A 13,339-nucleotide genomic window follows, 5' to 3' on the forward strand; every position below is an offset into this window, starting at 1 on the left:
CTAGTAACATGAAAAGACAATGGAACCACTCCAATTTTATCTCTTCCATGTATTAATTAATAATTTGATCCTAATAATAATAATAATAATAATAATTTTCTTCATATCATGTTGCATTGCACTTATCCAAGAAGCCAAAGAAAATTAATTAATTAATAAAAGGGTATTAGAATATACCTTCGGAAATTCAGCTGAAAACGAAGGGCACTCTTGTAATGATAGTCCCTCACGCATAATACACACTGTTTCTTTCAAACAAGTTTTAATTAATTTATTTACTTATTGTCAGAAATGATATTGATATTTGTTCTTTATATCACCAAGACTTATCTACATACAATGGATTATGTATAAGTTGATAATTCGTACAAATATAATATAATTTTGTTTAAGACTGTCTAAAACATTTATATCTTTTGAACATATTTATAGATAGTGATGAAAAAAGAAAACAGAAATTAAAAGTTAAAAGATAGAATATGTAAAACTCAACAATAAATTGCAGAAACGAATGATGACTTGATAAGAAATTCAATCCTTTATTATTAAAATAAGAATATAAATTAAAACTTCAAAAGATACACTTCTTAAAAGAAAAAGTTAAATAGTTTTGTGCGTCTACCCGCTCTTTTCCCCCTTAATTAGGAGAGTAATATATATTTTCAATATATAGTTTTACTTATAAAAAAAATGAAAGGCTCTCATTTTTATTACTTATTATATTTATTTTAACATTTTTAACTTGTAAATATGGAGTGATATTCAAATTGGTAGTTAATAATTTTTTTTGAACAATTAGCTTTTAGCAAAAAGAGAATTGATAAATTGGTTATTGATTTTTTAATATTAGATAAATTAGTCATTTATCTTTTAAAATCTCAAACAATTTAATCTCTAAAATATGTTACTTTTAAGAAAAATTAAAGACTAATTTATGGCAATAATTAAGAAATATAAATTAAAATAATTTTAAATTATTTTGTACTAATTTTCTATATTCTCCAAAATATTTTTTAAAATAATCAAACACTATAGAATGCGTTTAGTTTGTGTTTATATTTTTATTGTTATTTTCAATGTTTTGTCTGATAGGAATTTTATGAGGAAATAATAATAATAAAATTTTATTTTCTATTTTTATTTTTACTTTTTTCTTTCTTTATAAAATTATAAAAATAAAAAATAATAAATAGAAAGAAAAAATAAAAATGTAAACCAAACAACCTTAATTTGTCAATTTTTTATTTAAAACAAATGTGTACAAAATAAAAAAAATGATTAAAAATAGGTGGATTTGTGAATTGTGATTTCACTCTTTATTTATTACTCCATTTATATATGGCGCTGACCTTTCTTTCCCTTCTCTGCGCCCATCTCTTACATTAACAAGTCCATGTCCTTTTTCTCCCTTTAATTTCTCTCTCAACTTCTTGTTCTTGTTCTTCTTCTTCTTTATCTATCTATATATAAATAAGAAGAGATACAAAAGTGAAGTTACTACAAGAGTCTTGAAGCAACTACTATAGTAGTGTATTGCATGTAGTATTATTATTGTTAATCACAAATGGGACGCTCACCATGCTGCGACAAAGTTGGCTTAAAGAAAGGTCCATGGACTCCTGAAGAGGATCAGAAACTCTTAGCTTACATTGAAGAACATGGCCATGGAAGCTGGCGTGCTTTACCATCTAAAGCTGGTATATATCATCATCAATCTTAGCTTCTCCATAACAGAATTTGTTCATAGTTCTTTCACTCAAATTGTAACTGCAATAATTTAAAAACTAGAGCGTCATCAGAATTTATTTTTTTTTTTGGTTATTAATTAGTCAATAATATTTAAAAATATAAAATAAAATATATTATTGAATTGATAAATTAAAAAAATTAAATTAATAACTAAATAATGATTAAAAATAATAAATTTTGATGGTTCTAGTATTTTTTGTGTCTATGTGAATGGTGTTGATCTAACTATGTTTGTGTGTGTAGGGCTTCAGAGATGTGGTAAGAGCTGCAGGCTTAGATGGACTAATTATCTTAGACCTGATATTAAAAGGGGAAAGTTTAGTTTGCAAGAAGAACAAACCATCATTCAACTTCATGCCCTATTAGGGAACAGGTTTGCCTAATTTCTTTATCATCAAGTCATGTTTCTATGCTTCTATGAAACTCATTTAATTTCCTTAATCATTAATCAATCTTCAAGTTTTTAGTACCTTTCATTATTTATTTCTTTATTTTATTTTTATTTTTTTTCATTTTTCGGTGCAAAGGTATCATCCTCATTAGAGATATATAATATAATATAATACTCAAAATTAAACCCACCAAGATATTATTAATATTAATATTAATTATTAATTTCCTGGTCTGGTTAATTTTTTTTCCATTTTTTTCAAGATAATTTATTACAAAATAAATGAAAAGATTTATTATGCAATGCAAGTTGATATTTTATTCCTATTTCTATACACAGAACATATTAATTGTGTGATGAGTATTTCATTTTGAGACAGGGAAGCTATAATTTCATTTCTTTTCAGCCCTTCTTGCTGTGTTCAGCAGAATGTCTTAAATGCAATGGCCTCTCAATTTCTTTATATCCAACTGTTTCAAAATCAAACCCCATCTCCAACAACAACAACAACATTTAAATAATTTTATTTTCCTTGTGCTTTCTGAAAAAATCCTGCCGTTTCTTTAAATTTCCTGACATCTATCCAAGTTTAATTATTTATTTCAACCTATGGTTATATATTTAGTATTTAATATTTAATCATATTTTGCAAGAAGGATCTTCTCCCACTCAAAGCAACAAAAAATATATATAATGGCAATGCATGTTGTAACTGCTGGTTCACAATATGCATGCACCTCTCATTTTCTCTCTCTTTCATGATTTAAGTTTCCTTTCCACTAGAACAAATACTTAAAAATCAACAAAAACAAAAATGGCTTGCTAATAAGTACCTTCAAGATATCATAAAAATAATCATATATAAAAAGAAGATGTACTTATATTTTTTATATATTCAATACATAAAAAATTTTAAATTTTTTATTCTTGTCTCTTTTAACAAGTATTTTTAAAAAATTATTTAACATTTATATACTATACATCTAATCATATACTATAACATTTACAAAAAAAAATAATCAATTTCACTTATAGCTAGTTGACACATACAAACTTACCTTTATTTGACATATCAAAATGAAACTTATTAAAAATAAATAAGAAAAAAAGAATAAGTAAATGATGGATTATTTCTAGGGTTTTGCATTGGTTTTGTTGGATTGGTGTATGTATGTATAATTATTAGAGCAATGCTAAGAGTAAAATTTTTCAGCTAATATGAACTAATTTTTTTAAAATTATTTTATTCATTTTAAAAATAAAAATTAATTAATATTAATTAACTAAAAGCTAATATTCTAAATTTATTATTAGTTTTATTTAAAAATTGAGGTACAATTAACTTTATTTGAAATTAATAATTGAAAACTGTTAAATAATAATTTAGTCAAATCTATCAAATCATTAAATAACTTTTAGTTATTAACTTCACGTAAAATTAAATATATCTAAATCTTCACATTATTATTATTATTAACAATAACGTTGTGTTCTCTAATTGCTTGTTTGCTTAGGTGGTCAGCAATAGCAACACATTTGCCAAAGAGAACAGATAATGAAATCAAGAATTACTGGAACACGCATCTAAAGAAGAGGCTAACAAAGATGGGAATCGATCCCGTCACTCACAAACCCAAGAACGACACTCTCCTCTCTAGCGACGGTCAATCCAAGACCGCCGCTAATCTCTCCCACATGGCCCAATGGGAGAGCGCTCGCCTCGAAGCCGAGGCGAGACTAGTCAGAGAATCGAAACTAAGATCACACCTCACAACTTCTTCCTCATCAAACAACAAACCATCATCAGATGTAGTATCAGCAGCACTCCCACCAACTATACCCTCTTCTCGTTCTTCTTCTTCTTCCATTGATGTCTTGAAAGCTTGGACCAATGGAGGATGGTTGAAATCCAATGAAGGAAACAACAACAACAACAACAGTGGTGGTGGTGGAATTGGAGACCTTGAGTCACCTACTTCTACTTTGTCTTTCTCTGAGAACAATGCACCACCGCCATTAACAATCATGGCTGGTGGTGGTGGCGGAGGAATAATTGAAGGGCATAATGGTAATAACGTGAAAGAAGAGGGTAAAGTGTATGATAGTCTTCATGAGTTAACAATGTCCGCCATGGAAGGAACGTCATGGGGTTCTTCGCATCAACATCACGATGTTATTGTTGGGGATGGTCACGTCGACGATGATGATGATGATCCCATGGTTGGTGAAGAAGGCTTCACGAATCTTCTTCTCAATGCAGCAGCACAATCTGATGATCGGAGTTTGTCTGAAGAAGGTGGTGGAGACGGAGCTAGTGGTGGTAGCGGCGACGGCGACGGTGACGGCAATGGTAGTGATTTCTATGAAGATAACAAGAACTACTGGAACAGCATTCTTAACTTAGTAAACTCTTCTCCTTCTGATTCCCCAATGTTCTAATAATAAATATTAATAAATAATAATAATAATCTAATCATGGTTTTAAATCGCGGTTAATTGCTATTACAACATAATGCTCATTGTAATTTAATTTTCATGTGGTCTAACTGTGACTGCAATTTAAAACCATGATCATGATTTTATAGTGAGTTACTATGTTTTGGAGTGTGACTAATAATAGTCTTATAGCATAAATAATAATATTCCTTAGAAAAAAGCCTAATCAAAAGAAAAAAAAATTGACGCTTAATTTGCTGATGCTTAATTAATTATTAACAGAGACATTTTCCTGGATCAAATTAGTATACATATCTTAATGTTTTTCTTTTTTCTTTTTTAATAGATAATGTGGGATACAGATGCTTTCTAAGGTCTGGATTTTAATTCTGAGAATATAATAAGTTTCTTTAAACCAAACTGATAAAGTGTTAGTATAAGGATAATAGAGATAGTGTGTGTCTTTAATCTTTTTTACCCCAAGTAAATTCTGGTGTACAAATTGTACAAAAAAAATATCCAATAAAGGAAATATTTAGTATCGTCTTTATTGCTATTGGTTTTATGTCGCATTCTGGCTTTTCAAGATCAAAAGATTCAATTTTTATTTAATTTTATATATAAAAAGAAATAATTTAATGTACACATAATTAATTTACCGTATCCTATTATCTTGAATTCTATTGCGTAAATATTTTGAGCTTTCTTCATCGTTTTATTCATTTGCTTGGTTGTCATGTACTTCTACTATATAAAGATGGATACCAAATACAAAAACATTTTGACTTTGGATTGATTTATTTCTTTCTTGCGATTAGGGCTGAAAATGGATAGGGTAGAATAGAGTTTGGACCATATTCTAATCCTATCTGCGAGTTAAAAATCTCTCAATTCTAATTCTACCCACACCCTAAAATTTTAAATTCTATCGTATTTGTAGAAATATCAAATTTTTTTAAAGTAAATATAAAATTTAATCATTTCGAATTTTATACATTTAATAATATAAAAAATAAAAAACTAATACTCTAAATTACTAAATTAACTAACTAATTTAATAGTTGTTCACTTATTGTAAGTCATTACATAAGAGAGGTCATGGATTTAACTTTCACTTCCTTTACTATATACCTAATTTTTATAAAATATGTGTTATATATGAGGTGCGGGTAGGGTAGTACACCCTAAACCCGTACCCTACCCTACCTGCAGACATACCCAAACCGTATCATATCCTATCCGCAGCGGATCGAATAACCTACTCTACTTGAACAGGTTAGACCGAGTTGAATACCCGCGAGTAGGGTATAAATTGACAGCCCTACTCACGATTGGTGAATGCTAATGCTATTAAAAAAAATAAAGAATATATCATTTTTTAAAAATTATCTTATTATATATTAAAAATAAAANCCGAACTAATTAATAAATTAGTCAAAAAATTAATTTAAAGATTCAATAGTTTAATTATGGTCCAACCATAACCAACCAATTTAATTAAATATAGAACAAAATTATTTAAGTTAAAATGTCTCTATATAAATAAAACCATGCATTAATATAATGATAATATTCTTTTCATACTCACCTAGAAATAGTGGATTCGAATTTTCATATTTTAGTAAAAAATAGTCTAATATATATACATATAGAGCCTGTTAAAGGTTATCACTCTTCTGCTGAACTAAAATGAGATTCCCCAAGAAGGGGAAAAAAAATCATAAACACTTTAAAAAGCATACAACATAGTCCAATTTTAAACAAGAGACACATAAAATATGCATATACTATTCAGAAATATGTATAAGACACTAAAAAGAACATTATTTGAGGGATGTTTGTTACGTTAGTCATTCAAACTATTTACTTAGATATTATCACCATTATTTGATTACAGTGTACTTGTTATTGTTATGATAGAAATTAAATAACAAGTCAAAACCCATCAAATAAGGATGAAGCTTCTTGTTCCGGCGTATGCATGGCTCCCTCATACATCATGTGCTCTATGCCCCTTGCCTTTAAAGATTTGTCAAATGTGAACAAAACAGGCTAAAGCATTTGACAGCTTGATTTTAAATGAGGATGAGAAATTTAACTGTGTAAACTGCATTAATAATGTAGCACAATTTCTTAGTATATGGTTTGTACTTTTGCATCAACCCTTTCAAATAATTAAGAGCATTTTGGCTAAATGTACTTAATTTATTATCATTTCTTCAAAATCAAGACTTAGGTTATGTTTCCTGGGTAGTAATTTTAATGGTAGGTATAACTCGTCTTATTAAGAGATTGAGTTCTCCTTCCATGGAAATAAAAAAAATATGTTTAGGCTTTTAAAAAAATAGTAACAATGTATATTTTCAAAGACACTTTAATGTTTAAATAAGTAAGAATGAGAGATAAATACAATGTTATTTAGAATATCGTATTTTTTTATTTTAGTTTTTCTTTTTTATAGAATGTTTAAATTTAAACGTGCTATGTTTTATTTACTAAATTGGCCTATTAATATAGAGCTATTGAAAATATTAACCTAATTTTGTGGTAACTGTTCTTAAATCTTATTTGAACTTACATAAAAAAATTGTTAAAAAAAGAAAAATATACCTTTAATTTAACACATTTTAGTTATATAGTTTCAATTTATAGATAGTGCATACCGAGTTATTAGTAACATATCAAGTTAATTTCTACAAATTATTTGAGTGCTACTAAAAGTCATAATAGCTTAACTATATATATATATACTTCAGAAATTGATGTACCGCAATTGTAAGAATAGTTATAACCTTCTTATAATAAATTTGAATGATTAAAAAAAATAGAATCATATTAGGTTTAATATAAATAATCACTAAAAAAATCAAAGAAAATATATGAATAAAGCTATTTCTTCTACCTCATATATGAAGATTCCTATACTAGATATATTCTAAATCACTAGTATATATCATATTTCTATATTTCTAACTTTAGTTGCTCAATCATCAGTTGACTCTATCTTCAAAATTCAGAAGCATCTTCCTCTCATTTTAGGTATATATCTCAATCATAGAAATTCATTATCTAAAGTTTTTTTTTTCAAAAAAAAAAGTATAATTGCATTGACTAAGTGGAATCTTTTAATTTGGAAGAAAAAAAAAAAGAAATAGCCAAATAAAATTTATTACACAATTAGCTGGTTGGATCTTAATATAATAGAGAGATAAGATCAAAGTACAAGATGAGTAGCACGGACTATGAATTGTTTTTATTGCGATGTGCTTAACTAGTCATGGGTTCCATTCATCACAAGTAGGGCCATTCACAAAGTGAACGGCATTTACTTCTAGGACTAGTAGTAATAAATTAATTATTCCAAACTTATTTTTTAAAATTTAAAATTTGAATTATATAATGCTGAATTTATTTTGAAACAACAAGAATAAATTCTGAAGTTTTTTTATATAAAACTTAGAAAAATAATATGACTTTTTTCTTTTGTGTGTCTAAATAAATTTGTAAAAAAAAACTACAATCAAATTGTTCATCCCAAAAACTTAAATTATTAATAAAGAATGTAAGTAGAATGTGTTAAAAAAAAGGTCTATACAAAAAACTTACATAAATTTAAAAGAGATTTTTACGAAAAAAGATGCGTTAAAAATATAATTATTTATATGTCTTTTATTTTTAGTTTAAGTTTTTGAGAAAAGTAATAATTTTATGATATTATATATTTAAATTTTAATTTATCACTAATATTATTAAACTAAATTATAGGTCTCACTCATTTTTCGGTTTATTTACTTTTTACACCCTTAAATTGAATAGTGCTTAAAATAAAATAAACATTGTAAAAGGAAATCTTGAAAGCATGATAATGTTGGGTACGAGCTAGAACATGTGTTATATGGTGATGCGTGCACTCCAAAACAAGAAGCTTCCGATCTTCAGAAAGGTACCTTTTACAAGTCCATGTTCTAACAAAGATAGAAATCTGAGGAGGTTGAAAAATAATAATGAATCTGATAAGTTATGATGAGTAGCTTGTATGTTATATATATATGTACAAAATGGACACTGTTATGCTCATTAGTGATGAGAGGATTATTTCACGGATAACTTGCGTAAATATGGCTCATGATAGAAAAATAAATGATGCATGAGATGTAATTTTTATAAGGGCTATGGCAATTAGGGATATAAATGGATACGGGTAACTATGTTGATCCGGCTAATATTCGGTCCAATTTAATTAAATCTAATAATAGTCTAATATTTGGGTTTAGTGGGATAAATTTTAGGATTAATTTAATAAAATTTTTATTTTTTAAAAGTAACATACAAAATTAGTTTTAAAAGATAATTTTTTAAATGTTGTAGTATCTATATTTAGATAATTTTTAATAAATATAAATAACAATAATTATGTTTAACAAAATAAATTTTAAAATTTAAAAAATATTATCATAGACACATCAATGTAAGAGTAAATTTAAAAATTTGTTATATATGAGATTATATTAAATTTTTTAATTTTTATAAGCATATGTCAATTTTTTTAAAAAAATATCTTAAGCGTTTTAAAAATATTTTTATCTTTTAAAAATTATAAATAAATATATAATTTACCAAATATAAAATAAAAAAATTAAATTTTTAAAAAATCCAAACATAAATTCTACAAAAATTTTTTTACCAAACTTGTAAAAATCCGATGAACTCATAAGGGGCTTTTTTTCTTTTATATAAATAAAAAATATATTTATTTTTTAAACATTTTTTTTAATTTTTTACTGTTTTAAACATTTTCGCATACAGAATATAACGTAGATATGGACTGCAAAATAACCTAACAAGTCTATAGTGTAAATGTACTAGTGCAAATGTGCAATAGAGATAGATGTACATTATTATTACGCAACTGTTGGCATTGTAATAGTGTGAGAACGCTATAGCGTACTAACTGCATGTGAACTTGACAAAAAAGATTGCTATATATATCACATTCTTTGGTAATTTTCACCTTTCATCTATTCTTTTTTCTTTCTCACAAAGACAAATTTTTTAAATGGCTAGTGAATATATAGTTGTTGTTTATCCGAACGCAACAATATCACACAAAGATGATGATGAACGTTTTGAATGTAGTGATTCTATTATTATGCATATTTAGCGGTTGCATTTATTGACAGAATTTAAAAGTTTGATTTTGATCAACATGAAAATACTTGTAATTAAGCATGTTCGAAAAATTGGTTATCAGTACATTTCAGTGGATGCTATGAGGAATATTCAGTATAAGGTATTATGGCTAAAAAATGATGATCACAAGTAAGTTATGTTTGATTGCTATAAAAAGATTATGATCAAACAAGTGATGGAGTTTTGCATGAGTTGGCGGACGTTGCTAATAGTTCTTCTTCCTCACCTGCAGTTCTAATAGGTTGCACAACAAGACCTAGTTATGGTTGCAATTGAAATAAGCAATTAACGGGATCCATCTAACATGTACAGACGTTAGATTTATCTGTCATCAATAGCCTACCGATCAATTTGAATATGTAACAACAAGCATATTGTCAGAGTATATCTAGCGCAGTGTCATTAGGCATCTATCTCAGACGAGCCTTCAACCACGTTATCTTAATGTGGTGAAAGACTCGGCCTATTGCAACCCTCCCATGGCTCCCGCCGTCATGGCAATGCTCCAAGTGCCTCCTCGACCATATCCATCCCATGTGTTATGATTGTAATAATGAAAAATCACGACTGCAAATCACCTACCAGCTCTCCATGCATCTGCAAGCCAAAGTGATAAGCAACAACCTGAAGGATAACATATGCTCACCCCACGACATGTCGAATGAATGGGTCTCTCGGCACCATCTCTGATCTTGACAAAGGCTAATAGGAGCAAGTTGTTGAAGTAAAAATCTCTAACTTGAGCTACATGGGTGAAACCAGCCTCCTCTAAATACGGCAACAATGCATTAGACGGTCCTTCTACTCTTGATCCCTATCCCTCCTTGAAAATAGGACCTGCCAACTCTGTAATTTCGACATTAACTTCGACATTAACCTTAATTTAAACCACCACTAACAATAATACCTATTATGTAAAGCATTCCTAAAGGCTAAAGCTCTATCAACCATAAATTACCATTCATTTCAATTATAATAAACTACAACTAACCTAAATCCAAATATTTTTACATTAAATTTTAACCAATACTACTAATAACACCTATTATGTAAAACATCTCTAAAAATCTAATCAACATTTATCTCATTTCACAATAATTTACAACATGTAGCCTAAATCCAAACATTTTTACATTAAATTTAAAAGTCTGCCCAACTTATATATTTATAAACATCTACTTTCTAATATATTAAAATTATCCTAAACTTATAACTACTAACAAACCAACTAACAACTATAATATAATAAACAAAAAAATTAATTTAAATTTTAATCTGGTCATCAATGTGGCCCGCGATATGTCTGTATTCATTCAAACGATTAACATCATTTCTCCGAATCATTGTAACAAAAGCTTTTTTTCCTCCTTTCTTCTTTTTTTTTCCTCTTTCTTTCTCTCTTTTTCTCTCAATTCTAACAAGTTGCAAACTTAACAAATAATTTGAGTGTATTGCGCTTACGTTGTTTTGTAGTGTGGTCCTTATTATTTTGCAAACAGCAGCTGCGTAATAATGCGAGAATCTGTCTTTCTCTGTTGTGCTGGCATGGGCTGCACTATTGCATTAATTTTCTACTTCGCAGTAAATGACTATGTAATAGTCTCTGTCCACAAAATAGTTAATAAATGTTTCAAACAGTAAAAGATTTTTATAACGTCTGAAAAAAAATATTTATTTATTTTTTAAAAAAATACGCGACGTATATCATGAAATTCGACTAAATTTTTATGTTAGTTGTCGAAGATCTAACACAATTTTTTTTATCTGAATTTGGAACCAACTATGTAATATAGGTGACCAAGTATAGTCTAATATTCAAGATTTACATATAAATGATTTTTCTATACATATGATTATATGATAGAATTTAATAACATTATTTATTTGATCTATGTGATTGATCCTATTTAGTGGACATAACTTTATTATTGATGTTGTTGTATTAAAAAAAAAACACCCATAAGACCGTAAGTCCTTAAAAATCATGAATCAATGAATTTCATTATTTGAAAGACTTACTGCATTCAATAATAATGAAATTTTCTCGATTTTATATACTCAATAAAATCATGAAGAGATTGAAAATTAATTTACTTCTTTCACCAATGGAGCCATAAGGCCGTAAGTGCTTCAATGCGTGATTTTTTTTGCAGGTAAATATCTCTTAGTTTATCAGGAAGATAGCACATCAAATTTGGATATAGAAATATAAAATTGAGTAAATGTCACTGACAAAATCCACATTTTTCAAATGCCTTGGGAAGATTTCATTGATTCATGTGGTACAATCAATGCGACACTACTGTGGCTCACTTGTTTATTTATATCTTTCGTTTTTTATTATTATGAAAAAAAAATAAGAGAAAAGATAATGTTGCTCATTCAATATTCTTTTATGGCGGTGGTCCAAAATATGAGAATAATTGCCTTTTCTACATCATTTTCGATTTTCCATTTTCTGTATCTATTTAAGGATATCTTTATGAAAAACCGGCAAATAAATAAATAAAATCTCAACCTCTTCACCGACGAGTAAAGTGAAGAGCCCTTAATAATAACCTGCATGTGCATGGGGTTAATAGGCCTTCACCATGTGTGAATATTGATCCATCATGAAAGAGAAAATTTAAAATTAAATACTCCTATGTATATATGAATATTAAAAGCTTATATTAAAATATGTGGGTGAATATTAAAATATATTTGTGATGATTTGGGATGAATTGGTGATGATTAATTTTTTATTCTATATCAAAAATCTTAAATATTTTTTTTACCACAAATTTCTATCAAGTTATATATTATTTGATTCAAATTCCAGTGAATTTTTAAAAATTTTAAATATTCTTTTTATAAATATTTTTTAGTTAAGCTTTATCATTATTATATTTATATATATATCAAATAAGGATTTGTGTATGAGATACACGTGCAGAATTTATATCTAGTTCTAAAATATTATCAAGTGCACAAACTTTTCAAAAATATGTTTGGTAATCTATACAAATATAAATTTTGATTATACAAATTGTTAAGAATACTTTTTTGATCTGAAAAGAGATTTACAAAGTGAAAGAAGGAAATTCTAATAACTAAACTGATGAAAAATTATAAGATTTTCGAACAATACTTTATTTGTTAGTTCTTCTACAATTCTTTTGACTTACATATATAGTATTAGAGATTTATTTGTTTGCTGAAAATCTCTTCTTCTTTTACTGTCACTTCACTTCTCAAATTAGATGGAAATGATGTTTTCTCTTTGGATGTATATATAGTGATTTTTCACATGAAACATGATTTTGTATTGTTATGCACAATTGAAAAAGAAACCAATTCAAAGGATCGATTAGCTTGTTGAGCAATTAAATGTTGGAGCCCAAACTATTCAGTTGGTATATAGCACAATTTCTGAAGTCCTTTACCTAGTAACTCATATATCCATTTGAGATTATAATTTTTTAGTACAGTTTTTTAAGTCTTAAATTTATCTATTTTGTTTTTAATAATCTAGAAAAAATCTCTAATAATTTAAAATACTTGAGCAAATTATAATATAAAAACTAATAGAAT

The 13,339-nt window shown here is 27.3% G+C and overlaps 1 protein-coding gene across 1 annotated transcript; it reads left to right on the forward strand.

The window, feature by feature from the left end:
* Positions 1–1,378: 1,378 nt before the first annotated feature.
* On the forward strand, positions 1,379–4,854 carry LOC107471254 (transcription factor MYB16). The gene is made up of 3 exons (XM_016090706.3): positions 1,379–1,697; positions 1,993–2,122; positions 3,655–4,854. Exons 1-3 carry the CDS (start codon positions 1,565–1,567, stop codon positions 4,577–4,579), a joined length of 1,188 nt encoding a protein of 395 aa, XP_015946192.1. The 5' UTR covers positions 1,379–1,564; the 3' UTR covers positions 4,580–4,854.
* Positions 4,855–13,339: the final 8,485 nt, after the last annotated feature.

This window comes from Arachis duranensis, chromosome 10 (genome assembly GCF_000817695.3).
Source record: "Arachis duranensis cultivar V14167 chromosome 10, aradu.V14167.gnm2.J7QH, whole genome shotgun sequence".
NCBI classification, from domain to species: domain Eukaryota; kingdom Viridiplantae; phylum Streptophyta; class Magnoliopsida; order Fabales; family Fabaceae; genus Arachis; species Arachis duranensis.